General features: G+C 44.5%; 1 protein-coding gene across 1 annotated transcript in view; it reads left to right on the top strand.

The window, feature by feature from the left end:
* The window catches only part of ppp1r9a (protein phosphatase 1, regulatory subunit 9A), a gene marked incomplete at its 5' end in the record, with an annotated part of 61910 nt that extends 39528 nt beyond the window's left edge, over positions 1-22382 (top strand). Inside the window, 15 exons of the mRNA XM_083645773.1 lie at positions 4006-4158; positions 6002-6055; positions 7078-7307; positions 9478-9574; positions 10581-10716; positions 13952-14040; positions 16097-16241; positions 17116-17191; positions 17907-17954; positions 18350-18398; positions 18745-18789; positions 19947-20066; positions 21036-21059; positions 21391-21573; positions 22119-22382. Of these exons, the coding sequence (XP_083501899.1) occupies positions 4006-4158; positions 6002-6055; positions 7078-7307; positions 9478-9574; positions 10581-10716; positions 13952-14040; positions 16097-16241; positions 17116-17191; positions 17907-17954; positions 18350-18398; positions 18745-18789; positions 19947-20066; positions 21036-21059; positions 21391-21573; positions 22119-22301 (1632 nt within the window). The 3' untranslated portion in view covers positions 22302-22382. The remainder of the gene's footprint in view (positions 1-4005; positions 4159-6001; positions 6056-7077; positions 7308-9477; positions 9575-10580; positions 10717-13951; positions 14041-16096; positions 16242-17115; positions 17192-17906; positions 17955-18349; positions 18399-18744; positions 18790-19946; positions 20067-21035; positions 21060-21390; positions 21574-22118) is intronic.
* Positions 22383-25406: the final 3024 nt, after the last annotated feature.

Below are 25406 nucleotides of genomic sequence, written 5' to 3'. Positions count from 1 at the left end.
CATTTCATATAGTAAGATGATTGAGTGCACGCATACCATACACACATTATAGTAACACTGTCAGCTCTTGGAAAGTCAAGGCAGGGATTCAGCCATTGGGAAAGACCTCTGCGTGCTTTGAGGATGTAGGCTTATACAGTACATGCAAGAAACCTTCCTACTTCTTCTCTTCTTCCCCCTCTCTGTCATCGTCTCAGATCAGTAGAGTGAAAATCCAAACAAACCTTGAGACGTGCTAAGTGATCTCGTCAGTGACGGAGTAGCGTCTCCCACACATCCCCACAGGACACATAGAAATGAGGAGGGTGATTGCATTCAAATCGCGAGTCCATAAATGGATTAGGAACCTACGCTGTAAAAACACACTCGAAATCTGCCACTATAGCACACCAAGGCATCCATAACTGCCTACATAACCACCGATAGGGTAAACAATTAGGAAGCCATTACTGTGATCTATGGGCCAATACAAGGGGCTCATCAATATTAATATCTCTATAAATATTAGAACAAGTTCTCACCAGAAGGGGGGGGGGGGTATTTTTCTCACAATTTGTGCTGCCTAGCTAGATGTGGCATGGCCATCTGTCAGAAGGTGACAGATGTGCGCACACACACACACACACACACACACACACATTTCCATAATTTTATCATCACGTCTTGAAAATATTTTTTTCCTAAAACAAGCGAGAAGCTCTGCTGGTGGATTGAGATTAATTCGACTTTGTTTCAAGAATTTTTTGAGAAACGAGGGTGAATATCCTGAGAAACAAGGCAGAACACTCCACCAGCATCAAGAAAGAAGACTTTCATTAGATACAAGTTCTTACAGAGTCTGAGGAGGGACCCAGTTAAATAGGCAGGTAGGCCTGTGTGTGGACCAATCCGGTCACTACACCCTGGCATCATAATTGGAACCAATTGACCTGAATTGGCAGGTATGAAGAAGTCTGACATTGAAATAGCAATAATGCAAATACACTTCATATACTGTACAAAATATTCAACACAATTAATTAGAAATGCCAGGTAGGCTGTTAAAGCCTATAAGAAAGACAAACAGAAGCCAAAGTCACATGGAAAGAAAAATAAGCTATGATTCTGGTGGAGCTAGAGGAAGTCCTCCTAGAATATGTCCCTATGAAAGAAGACAGAAATGCGTTATTGCTTTAATGCTTTTATTTTGCTTTAATGCCACGGCAATGTCAGACTCCTTCATACCTGCCAATTCAGGTCAATTGGCTCCAGTTATGATGCCATGGTGTAGTGTGACCGGATTGGTCCACACACAGGCCTACCTGCCTATTTAAGTGGGTCCTTCCTCTTACTCTGTAAGAATCTGATGAAGGTCTTTGGAGTCAAACGTTATTCTTTCTGTTAAATAAACCTTTTGCATTTGGAGACGGTGTGCGGGAGTTATTTTCTTTGGATTCAGTCGGGTTTTCCCTCCTCCGACGCCCCTGTCGTTTTTAGGTGTGCAGAAGCTTTTCTCCATTAGATACAACTACAAGTAAAATCACACACACACACACACACACACACACACACACACACACACACACACACACACACACACACACACACACACACACACACACACACACACACACCCTCAGCAATCAATAGCCCGATCTCAGCAGTCTCCTCTAGCACGCAGTGGCAGACATTATGCATATATCACACTCATATTAGATATTCATAGTGCAGATCATCGCACACTGAGCAGCCACTAAACAACATCTCCTGATCATCATGCATGCAGTAGCAGGCCATGCATTTATTATGCAAAGTGGTGTTTTATTGCCCCTCCCAACCATGTATACGATGGTCCACCTTCGCTAAATGGGACCTTATTTAGTAATGTAGGATGTTGGCGCCATGGCAACAGGGAAGCCTATTATGGAGATGGGACTCTCTATCGGCCATGCAGGCAAACAAATCAGGCCTGAATATCGCTATCTGGCAGGGAGATGGACAGAGGGGAGTGGAGGAGGAGAGATGAGGATATGATAGACCAGGAGGATGAGTGAGAGAGTGAGTGAGTGAGTGAGTGAATGAACGAGTGAGTGAAAAAAGTGAGAGACAGAGAGGGGGGAACAGTCCATTCATTTTCCACTCACTGAAACGGTTAATGTCCAATTCATCCTCTGTGAATAATTATTTAACAAGCACATACAATATGGAGTTTAATTATATGGGAATGATGAGATTGATACATGCAGATCCACATGGTTACACAGTGCAGGAAAAGGACACAGATGGATGGACTGATGAATAGAGAGTTAATGGGAGATGAGAGATGTTTCCAGCCGAGCTCCATCAAAGCTTTCAGGGCTTGCTGTTGGGCGTCAGCCATCAAGTGAACAGTCCAAAAATCCATCTCGATTCGACAGAGGCGGTTCTACCGGGGTGGCATGGGGTGGCAGCTGCCCTACAAATTGCCTTGCCGTGTCAATGTTCACAGTCACACTACAGGTCTCAGGCCAGTCTGTAACATTCAGTCACACTACAGGTCTCAGGCCAGTCTGTACCATTCAGTCACACTACAGGTCTCAGGCCAGTCTGTAACATTCAGTCAGACTACAGGTCTCAGGCCAGTCTGTAACATTCAGTCACACTACAGGTCTCAGGCCAGTCTGTAACATTCAGTCACACTACAGGTCTCAGGCCAGTCTGTAACATTCAGTCACACTACAGGTCTCAGGCCAGTCTGTAACATTCAGTCACACTACAGGTCTGAGGCCAGTCTGTAACATTCAGTCACACTACAGGTCTCAGGCCAGTCTGTAACATTCAGTCACACTACAGGTCTCAGGCCAGTCTGTAACATTCAGTCACACTACAGGTCTCAGGCCAGTCTGTAACATTCACAATGTGCTCTCTTGCTGAGAAATACTTCTCCTAAGTCTTCCCAGAGATAAAAACAGTTAATAATCAAAGTTGGAAAGTACAGATTTGGCCAGTGTGAGTTATCTTGTGTCTTACTTTTATAGCAATGATAGTTATGGCTCATCAGGCTGTCAAGACGATGAATTTTTGACATAGTTTTGCGTAACTAAGTAGGCTAAATACATGTATGCAAAATAGATAGTGAAGAGTGGATAGCATAAGGAAACATAGATTTTTCTGGTAGTGCTAGACACGCGATGTGCACATTTAGAGGAACGTGATGCACTGTGACTGGTTGAGCTTTAGGGTAGATGTTGGATAGAAAGGCGACAGAGGGACAAAGACAGAGAGAGAGAGAGACATTGGACTACTAGATGTCTTGTATCTGTTTTGCAGGGTGCTGACCCCATAGTGAAGGGTGAATGCTAATACGGGACGGCACGGTGGCTCAGTGGTTAACATTGTTGCCTCACAGCAAGAAGGTCCCGGGTTCGAACCCCGGTCCGTCCCAGGTCCTTTCTGTGTGGAGTTTGCATGTTCTCCCCGTGTTTGTGTGGGTTTTCTCCGGGTGCTCCGGTTTCCTCCCACCATCAAGAAAGACATGTATGTTAGGGTTAATACTCCTGTCATTGCCCCTGACCAAGGTACTGGCCAAAGAACTGGAGTTGGTCCCCGGGCGCTGCACAGTGGCTGCCCACTGCTCCTAGTTCTAGGAAGGTTCCTAGTAGAGGATGGGTCAAATGCAGAGGATGAATTTCCCCAAGGGGATAAATAAAGGATAACTTAACTTAACTTAACTTAATAGCTTTTACTGGATAACAGAGCAGCAGAGACTGGCAGTCACTGTACAATAGCGCACTGTTCAATATAGCCTGACTGTGGATGTTTTACAGACATAAACAGACACAAACCCATAAGATGTTGCTATACACACAGCCAGATACATTGACAGTTCTCTCTGTCTTCCATCAAGGATCGAAGGTGGATAATACTGTATTGGAAAGCCGATATTACACACATTTCTATATGATGGTGTGCTGCATCTGTGAAGTGTAAAACATGTGCTGGGACAATATTGACCCCACGTGACTGACTGCTGTGCTCCTCTCAAAGCAGACAGGGGAGTACGCCACAGATGAGGAGGACGCAGGGCCGACGGTGCCGGGCGAGGAGAAGAGCATCGAGGTCTTTGACTTGCCCGAGACGGAGGACATCTTGTCTCCCTCGGAGTTGGATGCCACCAAACTCTACCAGAAGTTCAGAGAGGTAACGCGTCCCGTCTGCAAACTCCGTCTCAACCCCGACTCCTACGTCTCAGAGTGAAGAATCCTGATGTGGGACCAGTGCAAGCACCAACATATTTCACTTGTTGTTTGTCAGCAGTCAGTGTCTTGCCTTTTCGTTAAAGGAGAGACCCACACAGACTCGAGAATATACAGTAACGGCCACAAAAAGTGAGCAAATTAAATAAATAGTCAAATAAACCAATGCTATCTAATTCCCCTGATTTCCTTGGCAGAGTTTCATTCTTTTGTCACAATCTAAGCTCTGCTTACCCCCCCTAATTCCTAATCTGGATGATTAGAGGCCTGAATACAAAGCTGATGTAAAACCTACACTACGCTCATTACATCCCCAATTAGCCATGTTTTCTTCAAATACACCAAAGCGGAGAAAGAGCCAACACTCCAAGCCCGTGTTTCTCTCCATCCCCATGGCAGCTCTAGTCTTCACATAACCCGCCTCCAAAAACTATAACCTTGGCTCAACTTTCCGTACCGTGCTTCTAACAATGATCTCACCTCAAAGCCGCAGCCGGCGGCAAACCAGCGGATTGTATTCACTGACAGTTATTCTTTTTTAGGCGGCCGAGCAGCTGCCTGGTAATATTGATCGAGCTCTCCGCCGCTGCTTTTGGCACCGTAGCGCTTCATCCTGTCCCCTGACTGCCACCAGAGCTTTATGACACATTTAACAAATGGCCTCAGCTGCACTGCGGCCACTGCTGGGGATATTGAGTGAGACAATAATGTAATCTCTGGTAGCAAGCCCTATGCACTTCTGTTGCTCTCTTCCATTTGCTCCTCTTCTCTATATCACGCCCCCTCTGTCCCCCTTAGCGTATCTTTTACTTTTTCTTCTAACTGATACAAATATATATATATTAGAGATGTCACAATATATCGTCCCACAATATATCGCGATATCAAAACGTGACAATATGTATCGTTGAGAGGAAATCTCATATCGTGAGAAAAAGAAGCTGAACATGGCGGCACTGATCTGCATCTGATTGCATGCTCGCTCTCCTTTTCATTGCTTTGTTTGAACAGACGAGGGACGTTACAGACACGGAGGATGAAAATTGTGAAATTACTCAAATTAGCGTGGAGGATGCTTCCTCAACTTACAAATCAATCGCAAAAAAATATTGTTAAAATATCGTATCGTATCGTTATCGTGAACCCAATATCGTGTATCGTATCGTATCGTGAACTGAGTGTATCGTGACACCCCTAATATATATACAGTACGTATACATATATGTATATATATATATATATATATATATATGTATATATATATAATGTATTTGCATTAGAAAGAATTGAAATCTACAGCTATCTATCTATCCATCCATCCATCCGTCCGTCCGTCCATCCATCCATCCATCCATCCCTCCATGGATGTAGTGGAGGGTAGCCCCACCTAAACTTTTTGAGGAATTTATTTTACACACCTTTTATAGGCTTACATAAATTATGATGTAAATACATAGTACGCATCATAGGAAGAAAAAAAACACAAGTTAATGTTTTTTCTGACATTTTAATAAATTCCTCTATCTATCTATCTATCTATCTATCATATCTGTCTATCATATCTGTCTGCTGCTGTCTCTTGCCTTTCCTTGCCTCTCTGGCTCCCCTGTGAGACTGTGTGTCAGTGCTGGAGCAGCGATGCTGTCAGGGGGGGGGGGCGGGGTCGGCTGCCTCCGTCCGGCACACTGTGTGGACACTGGACAGCAGAGAGCCTGCGCAGGCTGCCATGCATCTGATCATCTGACCGCTCTCTCCCTTCTCTCTCCCATCTCCTCTCCTCCCAACAGCTCCAGATCAAACACACAGTGACCGAGGCCGAGATCCAGAAGCTTAAAAACAAGGTGAGAGATTTAAAGATTTAAAGTCAGCGGGCGGTTGTACTGTATAGGTAGCCTACAAATGCTGGAACTTTGTCAGTTAAAAAAAATGCTAAATGGATGTGTAACTTGCCAGATATAATAGAAAGTGGGAAGTTTGGGAAGTGGAGTTCAGGCTTGTTGGGAAAGTTTGGGGGGCAGGGGGGGGGGGGGGGGGGTTTAGGTGGTTAGGGAGGGATGGGAGGGGTAGGTAACATGATTTTATAAAGACCATGGCTAGGAAGGATTGTGTTTGTGCTGTAAAATTGCTTGCAGTATCTATGAATGTCAGATCAAATGTACTGTAGCATCCTGCAATAGACTGCAATGTCAGCAGTTTGCATTTGACTGTTCTGCAAAAATCCCCCTCCATCCTCAGCTCTCAATGTCACAAGTGTCTCTTAAGGAAGTAGGAAATTGAGAACGGCAACCGAGCACCCAGACAGTTTCCGTTAAATGTTTCTGAAAGCCATGTGTGTGCCTATGCATGTGTGTGTGTGTGTGTGTGTGTGTGTGTGTGTGTGTGTGTGTATATATATTCAAGCATCTGTACCATCTACTATGCTACAGTACACTGTATCATTTTCATTTACCGGTATATGCTCAGTCAGATTTAATGGCCTAATTTAATTAATTCCCAAATTAATGTGCTGTGAGTCGATATGCCGAAATACATTAGAGAAGTAGTGGTGCCTAAAAAGCTTTTTATAGGGGAGCGATAGACCCACCTTATAGGGGGACAAAGTACTGCAATTTGTGCTCTGTATGCAGACTTTGTTTCACATAAGATACTGTTGAATACATATTCCACAATACATAGTGGAATAGAACTCAGTGAGGGGTTTTACTTTGAGTAGCAGTGTGCCATCAGACCCCATTGGGCGGAGATGATCGCATAACCCTTAGGACAGTGATCTGCCCAGATATGACATCTGGATTTGTCGTGTCTCATGTCTCGATTTGATTGGATTTGATCTGTCTGTCAAATATCCCCCCCCTCCTCCCAGCTGACGTCGGTGGAGAGGGAGAAGCAGCGCTGGGAGAAGGAGAAGAGCCAGCTGAAGGCCAGCATCGACGAGAACAAGGAGAGGATGCTGAAGCTGGAGAGCTACTGGATCGAAGCCCAGAACCTCTGCCACACTGTCAACGAACACCTGAAGGAGGCCCAGGCCCAGTACCAGACCCTGGAGAAGAAGTACAACAAGGCCAAGAAACTCATCAAGGACTTCCAGCAGAAGTGAGTTAACTCCAGGTTAAGCTAGTGAGCCTGGATTCTGATTAGGGTGTGACTCGAGGCAGAAATGTATTCTGACCTTGGCGTTGAGCAAGGCAAGTTTTTCTTGTCAAGGATCCCCAATCAGTCACACATTAATCTATTGAGCAGATTAGTTGATCAGATTAGATTTAGTTGTTGATGATTTAATATTGAATTGTATCTACAGATAGAGAGATAATAGAGATGAGAGGGAGACCACGCTCTATCTCTCTCTACTCTATCCAGTCTTACATATTCTCTCATTGGGTTAATTTCTGGTAAATTAAATTATAATGAAATAAACTATTCCTCGTTTTGCTGGGCCTCCCTGGAAACTCTTGAAGGATCATTCGTGGGCCCTGGACCCCACTTTGAGAACCGTTTGCCCAGAGCAACACCAAGCCTGTCTCAGAAGTGATTCAAGGTGATGTAGGCCCAGAATCTTGCTCCAGCAGCTTGTACTTTCACCAATTTCAGAGTAGATCTACACTATCAAAAAGGCTGCTGAAACTCATCAGTGGCTTATATACGACTTGAATCAGGACACTAGGCTGAAACTTGTTTCATCTTGTCTCGTCTTTGTCATGGACTCATCTGATGTCTCGCAGTCCAGAGCAGCTACTACTGTACAGTATGTCGCTCTGCTTGATGTAGTTGAGTGCAGCCTAGTGCAGTCAGCAGCACCTTCTGCTTAACTGACTGAACTGAACTGAATCTCCCTGCCTTGCTGAGACAGGCACATAACCTGAAATGAAATATTATTTACATGGCAATTATATCTACAACACATTGACCACATCTTAAAATTCCTGGCATTGAACTTACTTATGTACTGTGGTAAATAATGTCAGATGAATTCCTCTGTTGTTCATTTTTAGAGCCACTCTCACTTGCCTTAGTCCAGAGCACAAAAGGAGAATATCTTCTATTTCCCTCTGCGAGCCGAGCATCTCTTTTATAGTGTGCTGCGTCCGTCCCGTTTCAGCAGCAAGGGCCGAGTTTCCATTCTCACGCAGTGCACCTCTCCTCTTCAGCAAGGGCCGAGTTTCCATTCTCACGCAGTGCACCTCTCCTCTTCAGCAAGGGCCGAGTTTCCATTCTCACGCAGTGCACCTCTCCTCTTCAGCAAGGGCCGAGTTTCCATTCTCACGCAGTGCACCTCTCCTCTTCAGCAAGGGCCGAGTTTCCATTCTCACGCAGTGCACCTCTCCTCTTCAGCAAGGGCCGAGTTTCCATTATCACGCAGTGCACCTCTCCTCTTCAGCAAGGGCCGAGTTTCCATTCTCACGCAGTGCACCTCTCCTCTTCAGCAAGGGCCGAGTTTCCATTCTCACGCAGTGCACCTCTCCTCTTCAGCAAGGGCCGAGTTTCCATTCTCACGCAGTGCACCTCTCCTCCATGCAGTGCAGCTCTCCTCCTCTTCAGGCCGTTGATGTGTTTGGTCAGGCCCATCACAGCCTCGCCTGCTCCCCTCCAGCCTGAGTGACTCTAATTGGCTCCGGCCCCGCAGGCCAGTGCAGGCTAACCTTGGAAGCTAACTCACCATGCTGATGTTTAGCCGAGCTAAACAGGCTGCAGAGGAGAGACAGCCAGCTCCCCGACTAAGGGCAAAGCAGGCCCGGGAAACGGCTATGTTTATTATTCTTGCAAGGGGTGTGTGTGCGTATATGCGTGCGTGAATGAGTGTGTGTGTGCGTGCGTGCATGTGTGTGTGTGTGTGTGTGTGTGTGTGTGCATGTGTGTGTGTGTGTGTGTATGTGTGTGTGTGTGTGTGTGTGTGTGTGTGTGTGTGTGTGTGTGTGTGTGTGCATGTGTGTGTGTGTGTGTGTGTGTGTGTGTGTGTGTGTGTGTGTGTGTGTGTGTGTGTGTGTGCATGTGTGTGTGTCCACTATGAGCAGCAGGGTCAGAGTGAAGTGAGTCACAGTGACAGTCTGAAACAGCCGTGGCTCCGCTAAGGCCACAGCTGAACGAGAGGCAGGCACTGTGGCACGCAATGACACACACACACACACACACAGACACACACATGCACGCAAGCATACACGTGCGCACACACACACACACACACACACACACACACACACACGTGTCTCTCTCTTCCTTTTTCTCTCTGAACACACATTAACATCTCCCCTCCCTCTCGTCCCTCCAGAGAGGTGGAGTTTGTCCAGAAGGAGGATGTGGAGAGGAGGAGGCTGGAGGACTCTGAGAAAGCTCACCTGGCTGAGATCCAGGGCCTGCAAGTCAGGGTAAACCAGCAGCTCTTGGTGTCTCTCTCTCTCTCTCTCTCTCTCTCTCTCTCTCTCTCTCTCTCTCTCTCTCTCCATCTCTCATCTCCACTTTTCTCTGTTTACCTCCCTGTCTCTCAGTCTGTCTAATATCTGTGTCTGCAAACGGCAAACTGATTGGCTTGCAAACAAAACAGAGCTCACAGGAGTTCAAATAAGCAATAATGAACATTGCGCTCCTTTTAAAAAGTAACTGATATGTTGAGAACTTGCAAAAATGTATCACTTGGTTGCAGGGTGATCAACTTCAATAATGTTGGGTTGCACACATCCCAAACATTATTTGCAGTGCCAAGCCATGCCAAGCCCGTCCAAGGACCCTTGACAATCAACAAGATCAAAAATACCAGTGGTAGATGGACAGTAGACCATCACTATACCTGTGTTTTCCCTCTGGAGGTTTTTTAGAGAATATCTGTGCCCATGTCTGCCCATATATAAAATGTTGGAGAGTTTTTCTCCTCACTGGACAGTGGGCACAGCAGTGCTGCTTTGTGTGCAGGGGACCATGGCAGGAGCTTTTGTCATAGTCCAAATTGATTTTCTACTTTCCTGGTCTCGTAACATGACAGCAGTGTGGGTTTCTGCTCACGTCTGCCTCATAGCAGAGTGGGGAGACCACCCTACAGTAACTGTCCCCTACTGTTATTCTGCACTTTGTAAAGTACTTCAGTTGAGCTTGGTTTCGCCATCCCCAGGAGGTGATTCAGCATTTTCCAAAGTAAATTAATAGAAGGTATATTGTGCACTCCCTATTTTGCCCTTCAATTCACTAGTTTAAATGTTTTCAGCAGATAAATGCCCACGGCCGATTAACATCGATCGGCCCTCTCTCTCTCTCTCTCTCTCTCTCTCTCTCTCTCTCTCTCTCTCTCTCTCTCTCTCTCTCTCTCTCTCTCTCTCTCTCTCTCTCTCTCTCTCCCCCCTCCTCTCTCTCTCACTGTCCCCCCCCCCCCCCTCTCTCCAGATTGCAGCGTTGGAGGCGGAGCTCATGCAGCTGATGAAGCAGAACGGCATCCAGGTCAACAACAACAACAGCAACAGCGCCGAGAGGCTCAGCGCCCAGCAGCCCAGCCCTGCCAGGGCCGCCGCACAAGCCAGAGGTCTGTTCATTACTGATGATTGTGATGGCATTTCTGCTTTACTGAATAGAGAGCCAAAGTCTGTCACTTCCTGCTTCAACATGCACACCAGAGACCTTTCATCCGCCTTTATTTTCCCCATAGACATTTTGTAAAATGCTTATAAAAATAGTTTTACTTGGTCAAACCAAACGATTCAGCTATATTTAGAAACAGGAGAGACCATAGAACATTTCACTCACCGTATTCTTCACACCGTTCAAAGAAAGAACAGCCATCGCACTCTCTCTCTCTCGCTCTCTCTCTCTCTCTCTCTGTCTCTCTCTCTCTCTATCATTTCAGCCCACAGCGTATCTAGCCCAGTGCAATGCCACCCACTTCCCAGCTGACTGGCAAATGTGTCTGAGAAGGCGTATGAGATCGAGAGTGTGATCTGAACACAGAATGTCGCATCAAACTTTCATTCTCTGTCTACCCCGTGTGTGTATGACCAAAACAACAACACACACTGCTATGAAGTTGTCTTGGTGTCCAGTCCAGATCATACCATATCATTAGGTCTGCTTTTTCAGCTTTCAATATTTTTTGTGGCCAAATTTGTAAACCTTAAATTCACTGTCACATGAATGTACGTGCCTTGATCCACTATACCATGATGTTATCTCAGTTGTGTGTGAACTGACACAAACATTTAGAGTTATGCCATCAGAAATGATGGCTATATGTAGTGTAAAGGTAAGCAAAGTGATCTAATGAGCAGTGGGCAGCTTTTGTGTATGACATGGAAATCAAATCAGTCAGTCAGTCTGTAGCTGCAGTCAGGTCTTGGCAAAGTAGTAGCTAATGCATTTTGAATTGTTGGAAATGTACACAGGCATGGCTTGAGTTATCTCATTCTGCAGATAATGTGGCCACATTTGAGGCTGCTAGTGGTCTGGTAAGATAAACCAAGCATTCATTTTATTGCTCAACATGATGTAAAACCAAAATCAACAATACATTATACTGTGTTTCCTTGCCTGAGTGAAGGCGGCAGGCATGTGATATGACGCACGTCATGTGACGCCCCTAGCACACACAGGAAGTGTGGCGCTGCAGCTCGTCCGACCGACCACACACAGCGTGTGTGTGTGTGTGTGTGTGTGTGGGGGGGGGGGGGTTGCAACAACACATTCAATCATGCCACACCTGAGTGTATTACAACTTTACAATAGGAACAAAGTGCAGTATGTAGGGTTCAGAGCAGAGGAAGGTTTCCTAGCTGCAGTATGTAGGGTTCAGAGCAGAGGAAGGTTTCCTAGCTGCAGTATGTAGGGTTCAGAGCAGAGGAAGGTTTCCTAGCAAGGAAGTTGTCTTTCCCTAAGATTGTCTTGTTGCTGCTGTAAACATTTTGCTTGTAGACACTCTCTCTCTCTCTCTCTCTCGCTCGCTCGCTCTCTCTCTCTCTCTCTCTCTCTCTCTCTCTCTCACACACACACACACACACACACACACACACACACACACACACACACACACACACACACACACACACACACACACACACACACACACACAGAGAGCGAGGCCTAGATCTGTCCTTGGATTAAGCACATGTTATTCTGTTCCTCTTGTCACAAATCCTCTCTCTTCTGCTTTACTTCCCTAAACCTCCACATACTCTTTCACCGCTGACCCGGCGGTCTCACGTTAACCTGACGCTGCCAGATGGGGGCGGTATTGTTTTCACAAACGCCCCCATCTGGCAGCGTCAGGTTAGTCTCACATTGGACCTCAAGAAAAAAACCAACAAACAAGCAATCCCCTTTGAACGCCTCTGTCCGGCCTTGTTCTCCGCTAGCCTTTTTAAAATGCATTGACTTTATTTCAGTGGCTGCGTCTGTGCGCGTGGAGAAGCACCGTATCTGACACTGTACAGTGCAGACAGGAGCGCAGAGTGGTTTGATCTGCACAGATCTGGATGAGCCAGCCCATTACTCTGTATTAGAAAGGGGGGGTTGAAGGAGACGGGTAGAACAGGATAGAATGGAGAGAGCATGAGCGAAGGAGAGAGAGAGGGTGGGGGGAGGAGGAGAAGAGAGAATCTGCTGAAATGATCTTCTCTTTTCCTCAAACTTCTCTGACAGTGTCTCCCTGTAGAGATGGGGAATGATTAGATCAATGATAATGACTTGCCTAATTAGCAGTGTTACTTTTGGGGGAAGGGAGACCTGATATTTGAACTTGATCGTTTTTTAATAGACTCATTAAGACCCCATTTACACCTGGCATTAAAATGTGATCTGTATCCAGATACTGTAAGTTATCCGGATAATGAAAAACGCATGTTAATGCAAGGTGTAAATGCGTCGTGATCAGAATGTGGTCTGATCTGCCTGACCACATCTGGAAAGGTAGTCTGGCTCACATTGTGTTCAGATCTTAGCTAGGTGTAAACGCAATCCGTACAACATGCTCACAGCCCAAAGATAGGAGATGAGGTTTGTGATGTGTCACTCCAGATGAATGTACAGGGATAAGAAGAGACCAAGACTGTTCACTCACTAGCTGCTTCCACCATCATCAGTAGTAAAAAAAAAAAAAGGAGAGAAAGAAAGAAAGAAAGAAAGAAAGAAAGAAAGAAAGAAAGAAAGAAAGAAAGAAAGAAAGAAAGAGAGAAAAAAAAGGCAGACCTCAGGGCCTAGTGTTTTCCCACCTATCAATGCATGTGCATACAGTTTATTTAACATTTTAACATAAACACATTATTTAACACAGGGTATTTATTTTTCAAGTCTGCTTTGGGCAGCATTGAACACATCTCTAGTCTTCACCTATCCATTTTGACCACAATGACATCTCTTCTCTTCTCTTCTCTTCTCTTCTCTTCTCTTCTCTTCTCTTCTCTTCTCTTTCACCTGTGATGAGATCTATGTGAGATCTGATCTCAATGAAGAGAACGCATTTAAATTACCAGTTGTAAACGCAAAGGCATGATCGGACCATTTATTATCCGGATAATATATTATCCGCATTTTAACACCAGGTGTAAATGGTGTCTCAATTGCTGGATGCCAGGCCAAATAAGTGCATGTTAATACCACAGAAATGGAAGAAAACATGCAGCTACTAATTGAGGGACAAATGCTTTTGATGGGCAATTTTATTTTTATTATACAGCAGACTATTTTCGATCCTGTCAAGCTAAATCAGAATTCTTATTTCTCTCTGCGGTATGTGTGTGTGTTTGTGTTTATATGTATGTTTGTAGCTGCAGACCTGAGGGAGGGCTCTCCCCACTCACCCAGCAAAAAGAAAGGCTATAGAGGACTAGCCCGGGACAGCATCAGCTCCACAGAGGGAGAGGTTCGTATAAACACACACGCGCGCACACACACACACACACGTGCGCACGCCCACAGGCACGCACGCACACGAACGCCTGATTCTTGACGCAAATTGAGATGAAACACACTTTTATTTGCAATAACAGACTTTCATATTACCAGCATCATCTGTTAAAGTAGCAACAGGATGCAACCCGGACAGATGTGGTCATCCTTTATCAAACAAGCCCCGTTATTCTCAATTTGTTTCCCTAAAGTTGATTAGGCTACAGTACATTCATCTTTAATGCTTTCCTCTAATCACACTACAGCATGTGCGATGAGTGGTAGCATTTTACATTACGGTAATAACATGGTAATACTGTAGGAGGGTAATAGTGTAATAATAATGATCACACTATCATGTAATTACTAAAGTAATAGCTCTGTTAGTTTCTGTGTAAAAACCATGAATCAGGGCTACAAAATGCTAAACTCCCTTTTTCCATTAAATGTTATGTTAATATTAGATTAAATGTAGTTGTGTTGACAGTTACTGGCAGTAAGCCATGTTAAGGGCTTGCCCAGTGGTGGAGGCGGGATTACGAAGTGAACATGGTAACCGCAACCCCAAGAGAGTTAGCTCTGGGTGGCTCGTCCAGGTAATCTCAACGTCTCTAGATGTTTAGGTTGAGGTTTAATCTCCCATTACTGTAACATGAAATGAAGTGGAAACAGGGAGTTTAGCATTTTACAGCCCTCATTCTTGGTTATTACACCGAAACTACCACAGCTATTACCTGGTTATTACTTTGATATGACCTAATCCTAATTATTATCACACTATTACCCCCCATTACCATGTTGTTACTGAGCTGTCATGTAAAGTGCTAACCGAATATACTGTATTCAATCCCCCTGCTCCTGCCCCCACACACACACACACACACACACACACACACACACACACACACATACACACACACATACACACACACACACACACACACACACACACACACACACACACACACACACACACACCACCAGCAGCAGCAGGCTTGAATATTACAGCACAGAGGAAGGCGACTAAAGCAGTATCACTACCAGTATTGAATGGTGCAAAACGTTACAGATCCTGTCCCACGGCACGTGTGTGGAATTCAACTAGCTGCAGCAGAACACAGACCCAATTACTAACCAATAACTGCTCATAAATCCCCTGACGGAGTCAATTGTCACAATTGAACTTGCCAAATTTTGAATTTGAACAGGTTATTACAGTTTGAATGTTGTCCCCCCCCCCCCCCCCCCCCCCCGAATGTTTCCGATTTTGAATAAAAAGTGACAGCTGTACTGTGTGTGGTTGTGTCTGTCTTTAAGCCCTTCCCCTTCCTTTAATGTGTAATGGATTAATTGCTGTGCTCTGCGGCTTGGAGTCTGTGGCGCTGTCACAACCTATTGTCTCTCTTGTCCGTGTGATAATAACAGCCACAGTCTCCTTGCAGATGAGCGGCTGTGGTCAGGCTAATGCTGTCACTTAGTGGGCCAGAGCAGGAAGGCCTGAGATCAGATTGCATAAACAGCTGGAGAGGAATGAAAGGGCATTGGCAGGGATACAGAGGCCAGGTAGAAAGAGATTCCTCAAAGTGATGGAAAAGAGGGCAGGTCCCATCCATCACAATCAGAACTTGGAGGCAGTGAAAGTATGTCAAGTGACGTCTTTCGGGTTGGTCTCTGCGGCATTGCTGGATGTTCAAGTCGCTTCTCCCTCGATCACGCTTTATCCGTTTCTTCCTCCCATCACTCTTTCGTCTCCGTGACCTCACCTTGTTTCTCCTTGTGTCTCCCCTTTCAAGTTTTTCATTTGTATTCTGTTCATCACATATCTCTCTCTCTCTCTACGCTCTCTGTCATTCTCTGTCTCCGTTTCCTCCTCTCATCTTGCCGGCTTCCTAATCTCTCTCCTCTCCCACTCTACCCTTTGTCTTCCTCCCCTCCCTTCATCTCCCTCTCTCTCTCTCTCTCTCCGCCCCCTCCACCCCCCTCTCTCTCTCTCTCTCTCTCTGTCTGTCTCTCTGTCTGTCTGTCCTCAGATCTCAGAGAGTCAGTCTGTGGGCAGTCCGGCCCACAGTCGCAGCGGTTCGGTGCGCAGCGCAGCCTCATGTGACGGAGGCCCGGCGGTCCTCAGGGGCCTGGGCAGCACCGAGGGCTCGCCCAGGCGAATGCTGCACCCGGAGGGTTAGTACGCCCCCACCCCGCCCAACCCCAACTGGTGTCAAGTAATACGCAGGATCAAATGGTGTCTCTTCAAAGGCATACTGTTGAATTAAAATGTGTGTTTGTGTTTTGGAGATGAAGCAAACATCAAAAAGAAAAAAACAAGGTCTGTCTGATTGCCTAGAATTTGAGATGAGATAGACAACAATGTGATAGTGTGATAATGAGAACAGAGAACAATGTCACTGCTTTTGTACATTTACAATATTGCCTCCAACTGGGGTTGTTGATGGGTTGTGCAGCTAGTAATGCATCCAAATGTGTGCATGTTCTGTACACAGGATATCTACAACTATATGTGTAATTATTATCTGTATATATACCGTCTGCACACCTAGACACTTTCTGTATCTATTGATGGCCTTACTGTATGTAATGCCCCTGCTACTGTGAATCTGATGTATGATTTTGCCCATTGTATATAAGATGTAATTTCACGTTTGTCGTCTTCATGTTCCCGTATTCTCTCTGATTAGTACACACTGCATATATCTTAATATTTATTTTATTTATTGATCACTTACTAATTAATGAATATACACTATATTCAATCATGATCTAATCTTGATCTACAGTAAATGTCTGTTACTTTGCACACACACATAATGTTGTAACCGTTTTCTTTTTATATACTTTAAGTAATACAAGTTAATTGCAGTTCATTGGAATTGTTAACTGTGTAATACCCCTCATTTGCTTGCTCCTATTATAATTTTGGAGTAGCATCTGCTAATGGGGCTCCTAATAAACAATAATCAATATTTACCAAATTGCATGAAATGGAGATGTGTTTGCATTGGGACCTGTATAAGTGGCGGTGTGTTTGTGTCCCCAGGCTCTCAGTCTCCTGTAGTGTCCAGCCCCTCTCTCAGCCTGGACGACAACATCTGTCGACAAGCTCTGGACCCTGGGTAAGAGCATGAGGAGAGGAGGGGACTGTCATAGTCTTCTTCTGTGGTTTTTACTCATACCAGCTGTTGATGCATTCCAGATGACTTATTCATTAATTATTCATCATGTAACTCCCCCTCCCCCCGAAAAGCAATTACAAACAATTTGAGGTGTTTTGACTTTGGCAGTGTCAAATGCTTTTGCAATCAGAAGATTGTTACCACCCCCAAGTAGAGAGGGGTGTTATCCGGGACCTAGGACCCGTTATCAGACACCTAAAAAGTAGTAAAAGTGATGGACTGGATGAGGATGGAAAGTGAAAGTGACAGCAGTGATGGGGATTGTTACTTATGGCACCAGTGGTGGTGTGGTGCGAATACTCAGGAGGCAGGACCCAGTCTTGCAATTACAAATAATTAATTTTATTTCCTATTATTTTACAATAGTAAAAGAGGGGAAACTGTATTTGGAACAAATTGATGCATAAAGGTTCAGGTAGTTAGTCTGTGCTCAGAGTCTGTGCTGGATCTCCCTGCAGCATCTGGTTAAATGCACAGGTAAGGGGCATTTGAAGCAATCAGTCTGGTGATCAGTTGACTGACAGGCAGACTCCTCCTCCTGGCCTGTCAGTCACTGCTCTGGTGTCAATTAACCTAAATAAAATGCAACAGATGGTAAAAAAAAAATGGCTGCCATTTCTCACTCTGCCTTTGTTGCTCTCAGGTCCTCCATCAGGAAAAGCAAAATGAAGGACAAAGACCCCAGAGCCTCCCCTGGAAACAGGTAGATGATCATTGCATCAATGTTACTGTATTTTTAACAGGTAGATGATCATTGCATCAGTGTTACTGTATTTTCTTGCTGCTAGTCTTGTTTATTCTGATCTCCGGACTGGACACAGTTGGACAGTTTCCAGCAGCACACCCCCACAAAGAGAGAGAGAGAGAGAGAGAGAGAGATGCATCAGTTGTCTAGCACAGCAGACAGACACAGACACACACACACACACACACACACACACACACACACAGTACGATATTACAGATTTGGGAATGTGCCCAATTCTCCATGAGTGCTTATGAGAATCAGAGAATGTTCCAGAAACTGTTTGAGTCTGTGGTCAATCTCACCATTAAACTCTATTCTCCCTCTCTCTTCCCGACCCTCCCCCCTCTCAGTTCCACAGAGCCGTCAGTAGAGGATAGTCCAGAGAGGCTCAAGGCAAAGGTACATGAGGTCAGACTACTGGTACATTAGGCAAATTATGATTCACTGGATACTTTACAGTCGGGACTTTTAAGGACACTCTGCTTTGCCCTCAGTAATTAATTATAAGCCCTGTCAAAGCAGACCTCTATAGCCATACTTACTGGCACCATCACTGCTACTGTTTAATAATCACTATAATCACTGTTCATGACAGTACGACTAATCAGTTGGTGCTCATGTATGCGCAGGTCAAGCCTAGCTGTGCTCTATCAGTAGATACCATTTTGTAGGTTTTATTGACAGTGTTTCTTATGGTATACTATGTGGGTTTTATGTATTGTTGTTATATGTTTCTGTTGAACAGAACTCTCTTACATGGCCCCACTTCTTCTCCTATTCATATTATGTGGTATTGTATTCCTTTTTGTTTTGTCCGATCACACCTCAATCCAAAAGGCAAATGACTTGGTACTGCGAGAGGTAAATGGGGTTTAGTAGCAAAATAAATGACCACAATCGTAGAAACGCATGATTGCATTCTTAACTGCAAAAATGTCACTAATCTGTGCAAACAAGGCGATACTTTTGATTAGCTAACATACATTTTAAAATGAGAAGTCATCGTAAAAGTCGCGTAACTTTTTTCCATGTCTGAAAAAAAAATCTATTTTAGCAAGTCATCTAGTTTTGAAACAAGTGGGGAAATCTGCCAATGGGGTGAGATTACTTGTTACAAATGCAAATCAATATTTTTTTGGATTGACTTGAATCAGATACTAGCAGTTTTTTTTACATACTTACATAATAATTAATTGACTTATTAGTAATTAATTAATACTTGTTAATTATCGCACATCCCCCCTTTTAATTTAAATTGTTAGTGTTTATATTATTATTATTTTATTTGTATTATTATTATTATTATATTTTTAGTTTTAACGGGAGTAATATGAGAGGAAACATGTTAATATGGACATGCTATTTCTAACTCTATGTAATGAAATATGTGATAATGCGGAATCAGATGTGGTTATATCAATGCAGAACGTGCAGAGCTCTCAAGTCAGGTTTTTATTTCACAGAGTGGTGAGAGTCAAGTGTATATCTATCTATCTATGCATCTATCTACACACACAGGACAGCGAGAGAGAAGGAGAGATACAGAGATGGGCATTGCAGGTTCTTTAGACTTATCAGTCTACTTCTAAACGTATTGCTTAGTTTGACATGTGTGCACTCTGTTGTTTTTTAGGCCAGTCCAGTTGCATTAACAATAATAACTGGGGAAGATTAGAAAGTTGATTATGAAGCTCTTCTTGAATAATTCATTTCAATAATCAATCATTCTGGCACATCCTTAGCAGATCCTTAGCCATTTCTTCTGATTCATTCACTCATGTTTGATTCAATACAAAGCATCAGCTTACTAATGCAGCATCACATCACTTTTAATTAACAACACCCCACAGGAAAATAAATCAGACTGAAGCGCTCTCTAAGTTAGTCTCAGACCCAGTTGGCTCGGCTGTCCCTGATAGTCTCCTCAATGTGTTTTGGATGCCTCAGGGTCCTGCTCTGAACGATGATCTGAGTGCCAGCAGCACCAGCTCAGTGGAGATCAGTGGTCTGCTGACTGACACCAAGATGTCCGGACGCTCACACAGCCTGGTGCTCTCCTCAGACGAGGTACACTTACAACCACATATCTGCATTTATCTGCTACAAGAGATGGAGAGAATGTACTCCCTCTAGGCCACTGGCTCCCAAACCTTTTCTGCCATGCCCCCCCTTTTATGATATAGGAACATTTCCCCACTTTTAACAGCAGGAGAGAGTGGGGGGGGGACATAGAACCAATTTTCATTCATTTGAAAATGATTTTCCCCCTCGCCAAAACGTAGCCTAATTTTGGAGCCTTATTTAACCCCCTTTCTGAGAAACTAGCATGACATGGTTGGTACCAATGGATGCCTTTCAGGGGTCAATTTCATTCCAGGCGACATCAGCATTATGGTTGGCCTCAAAGGCCATAGTTCCATATACTTCGTGCTTGTACATAAGGTGTGCATCTCTGATGCGGAGAAATCTTACGTACCATATTTTAATTAAGCTTTTTGATGCAGCATTTCATCTTGTCAGCCATGTACCATAATGAGCTTCGCAAATGGTTGAACGTCATGATAGAAACTGAACAAACTAAAGATGCCGGCATGGAACAAAATAGAAGCAATTTGTGACAGGGACTGGTGTTTTGGGTAACAAATAGGCCAAGGTCATTTTTTGACACATTATGAAAGTGCAGCTTGTAAGCTTTCAAATGACGTGTACATTGAATTCTGAAACTAGTTGAAGAAAATATGCTTATTTGAATGATCAAACTCCAAAAAGCAACATTCAGAGAAACTCGCCCTGAAAGTTGGTGAACAAGCTTAAATGATAAGTGTTTAGTGATCCTAAAACTGTTGTTTGTTATATTGAGTCTAAACCTGCGTAATGAGAAAAAAAGAAAAAAAAATCACAACCTTTTATCTTGATTTCACGTTTGCCGACTAGTTAGCCCTTTCACCAGACCGTGTTACATTTTGTTTCTGCTCCATGTGTTGTTCTGCTAACAACCCAGACATCTTCTGTTGTCCTCTATGCTGCCGCATTCAGAGTCTGGATATGATAGACGATGAGGTGAGACTGAGGCAGCAGGCCCACAGAGCCCATAAGTTTTACTGCATGCATGTCTGTACTCGTCTGAGTGTATGCTGTGTGTCTGTGGTCCATTTCCATGCATTCACAGCCTGGAATGAGTTTTCTGTGCACGTCTCTCTTCTGAAGAGTTGTCACTCTGCAAACTTTCTTTCTGGTAGTGCTGTTGATACCTTCTGAACTCACTTATCCATCCAGTGTACAGTAGTGTAGCAGATGCACATTTGTAGCTGGTGATGCATGAGCAATTATGTTAGAATTTGGAAAGTTGGAGTTGTCTTTCCGTCTTTCTCTCTGCTTCTTCTGTGTGTAGATCCTAGATGAGGGTCAGTTCCCTAAGCAGCACCAATGGCAGAACCGCAGCGTTACAGAGTGGACCTCCCAACAAGTGGCCCGCTGGCTCATGGGCCTCAACCTGGAGCACCATATCCCAGAATTCACTGCCAAAAACATCGATGGAGAACAGTTGCTGCAGCTGGAAAGCACTGAGCTCAAGGCGAGTTAAACCTACCTGTTTTAGGGTGTCCAGGTAGTGTAGCGGTAGATTCCCTGCAGGTTCACGCGCCCATGTTACCTCCGGCTTGGTCGGCCGTCCGTACAGGCACGATTGGCCGTGTCTGCAGGTGGGAAGCCGGATTAAGGGTATGTGTCCTGGTCGCTGCACTAGCGCCTCCTCTGGTCGGTTGGGGCGCCTGTTCGGGGCGGAAGGGAACTGGTGGAAAAGCGTGATCCTCCCACATGCTACGTCCTGCTGATGAAGCTTCCCGCTGTCAGGTGAAAAGAAGCGGCTGGCGACTGCGCATGTGTCGGAGGAAGCATGGTGCTAGTCTACGGCTCTCCCCAGATCGGCAGAGGGGGTGGAGCAGCGACCGGGGCAGCAAGGGGGAAAGTTGGCCAAGTGCAATTGGGTAGGAAATGGGGGGGGGGGGGGGGGGGGGGAGATCAGAAATAATAATAATAAAAAAATACCTGTTTTAATATATATACGTACATGGGTAGAGCTATGGCCAACAGATGCGTATGTGTGTCCGTTCGTTGCAGGCCCTTGGTGTCACTTCTTCCCAGGAGCGTGCCCTGATCAAGAAGAAGATCAAGGACCTTAAAGTTCTGATGGAAAAGGCCAAGAGGAACCGTGAGAAGATGGAGAAGCAGCGCGAGAAGCTACGGAAGAAAGAGCTGGAACAGCAGCAGAAACAGGGCCGCAAAGAAGAGGCGTCAGAGTGAACCGACTCCGTAGACCGGCTCCTCCCTCTTTAATGTAGCACCACTTCCACACAAAGTAGCACCTCGGGGAACAGAACGTCAGTAGGGCCCACAATGGAGCCCTGGGGGACGCCTACTCAATTGTTCCAAATAGCTCAGTGGTGGAGCTCCATGCCCAACTGTTGGAGACTGTCATGTGACTTTTTCACCAAGCAAATGAAACCAAAATGAGCATACAGTTGGATAATAGGATGCTGCCCCTTCATTCACCTCATCTACACCCATACTGTCCTTTATGTCCTGTATATCCTCTATGTCCTTTTAACCATTTTAAAACCTGCTCGATTCTATTTATTTTGCTGTTCATTGCGGTCATTGCTGCAAATTGGGTATATTTATTCATACAATATCCAGAGTAGGTTTGTGAGAAATTCACCTCATCCTCATCCCAAACATATCATCTTCAGAGCTTCTTTGTATATGTGTATCATAGCACCTTTAGACATAATGACCATGTACATATACAGTGATAAATATAGATACAAATGTCTAATGTGCCATTTTTGATAGAATTATGTATATCCTGTTCAGATACATAGATCACTGGAATCTCCTTATAGCTTTGATGAAGCACATACTGTGTGGTAAGAAAATATGGGGCAATACTCATGTCCCGCCACAAGGTGTCCCCCATGCTGCTTCCTTTCACTGCAGAAGAATGCAACACTGGAACTTTTCAATAGGACTTCAAGCAGGAACCAAGTTTTATTGGGAGAAACGAGCTCTCAGTACTTTCAAGAACACTGGAATGCAAACACTGGAAGCTAAAGTACTGCACCGGCTTGTCCAATCTTCCTTACAGTATACATGTATACTAAAGCAATTCTCAAGATATGAATTATAACAAGGACATATTCACTGGACTGACTTGGCTGTAATGGAGACTCCGGGTACAATGTAACCATGGCTTTGTAACATACCAGACCATACCACAAAAAACAGGATGACAAAATTAAATCTCCTGCTTATATGCATACAGTAATGTTGCTTTGACTCCGCCTGTAACCTGCTTTTGACCTCTTTTTATATTCTCTCAATAACAAAGTAATACCCAACCGCTGCCTTTAGAAACTCTAGAGTAGACTTTTTCTGAACTCTACCCGCTTCTGTGTGAGTGTTCAAACACAGTGACTGATGTTCTGAGTCGTCTTTTTTCTCTCTCTCTCTCATAGTTCACCCATGCAAATTGACCATTCATTTGATTTTGCATTTATGATTTCTGGAATATTCTGGTGAATATTTAGGGATGCTACCTTACAGATAGTTCACCTCTGTGGTCAGAAAGACATGAGAAAAGCAGAGACGGGTACGACGTGAGAAGACGCCATCTTAAAGATAATTGTAATTGCAACAAGAGACTGGACTTGTTGCAGGACTTTGACCTAAATAATAGAAATTGCACTAGATACATGCAATGTAGTCGGTTTTAATTTTGTTATGAACTTGTTTTATTAAGGCTCAAAACATTTTTGATTTACTTGTCAGAAAAAAAATACCTTTGAAATGATTTTGACTTTTTTTTATGTGTAGTGTACTTGATTTATCAATACTTGTCTTATGATTATGAAGCTCACTCAAGCCCTGTTCCCTCTATTACATAGTTTTTTCCCCCTCTGAGAATCATTCCATATGTTTATATTAAATGTAGACAGGGCACTGTCACCGTGACGGCAATGAAGGCAGCTTTGGATTCCCCTTTGTCTTAAAGGCGCTGCCTGGTTTAATACTGAAGGGTTAAGAACAGGAAGTGTGGATTATGTGTAAATTCTGACGTGATACCTCCATGCAATGCCACAATGATACAGGTATCATGAATCTGTTAATGTTATTTATTTATTTCTGTATTTAATGAAGCATCTGACTATTCTTTATAACTTATACATTAGAGTATTATTAACACCTAATAATGATTTATCCATTCCAGAATTGTATGCTTACTTCCTTTTGCCAGTGTTCATTAAAGATGATTTTAGATTTGAATGGTCATCATCAAATGAAGTGATTAGCGATGATGATTTGACGTTTGTATGTTGATCCATTTGGAATTTGCAAAACAAGAACAAAACTACCATCCTTTCCCCTTGTGCTTGTGGTTTTAGCCTTCCTCTCAAACTCCCGAAGTACTGCTCAAGTGCTGCTCCAATAATGTAACCTGATCATGATGTATTCTTATGAAGTATTTTGTAACACTTGAACCTTTCTGTGAATACCCCCACCCTGTCAGTCGACGGGCAGCACTCTTATCACTTTTGTATGTACAGTAAAACACTGAAAGCAATATGCTGTATGAATCCTAAAGACGCCTTGTTTTCTATTGTGTCAGTGTGTGGTGTACAGTTTGTGGGAAGGCTGAGGTGGTCCAGTGTGTGGTGTACAGTTTGTGGGAAGGCTGAGGAGGTCCAGTGTGTGGTGCACAGTTTGTGGGAAGGCTGAGGTGGTCCAGTGTGTGGTGTACAGTTTGTGGGAAGGCTGAGGTGGTCCAGTGTGTGGTGTACAGTTTGTGGGAAGGCTGAGGTGGTCCAGTGTGTGGTGTACAGTTTGTGGGAAGGCTGAGGTGGTCCAGTGTGTGGTGTACAGTTTGTGGGAAGGCTGAGGAGGTCCAGTGTGTGGTGCACAGTTTGTGGGAAGGCTGAGGTGGTCCAGTGTGTGGTGTACAGTTTGTGGGAAGGCTGAGGTGGTCCAGTGTGTGGTGTACAGTTTGTGGGAAGGCTGAGGTGGTCCAGTGTGTGGTGTACAGTTTGTGGGAAGGCTGAGGTGGTCCAGTGTGTGGTGCACAGTTTGTGGGAAGGCTGAGGTGGTCCAGTGTGTGGTGCACAGTTTGTGGGAAGGCTGAGGTGGTCCAGTGTGTGGTGCACAGTTTGTGGGAAGGCTGAGGAGGTCCAGTGTGTGGTGCACAGTTTGTGGGAAGGCTGAGGTGGTCCAGTGTGTGGTGCACAGTTTGTGGGAAGGCTGAGGTGGTCCAGTGTGTGGTGCACAGTTTGTGGGAAGGCTGAGGTGGTCCAGTGTGTGGTGCACAGTTTGTGGGAAGGCTGAGGTGGTCCAGTGTGTGGTGTACAGTTTGTGGGA

This window comes from Poromitra crassiceps (genome assembly GCF_964638095.1).
Source record: "Poromitra crassiceps genome assembly, chromosome: 11".
Classification (NCBI taxonomy): domain Eukaryota; kingdom Metazoa; phylum Chordata; class Actinopteri; order Beryciformes; family Melamphaidae; genus Poromitra; species Poromitra crassiceps.
Note: the sequence above shows the minus strand (reverse complement) of the source record. Positions and strands in the feature narration are given on the sequence as shown.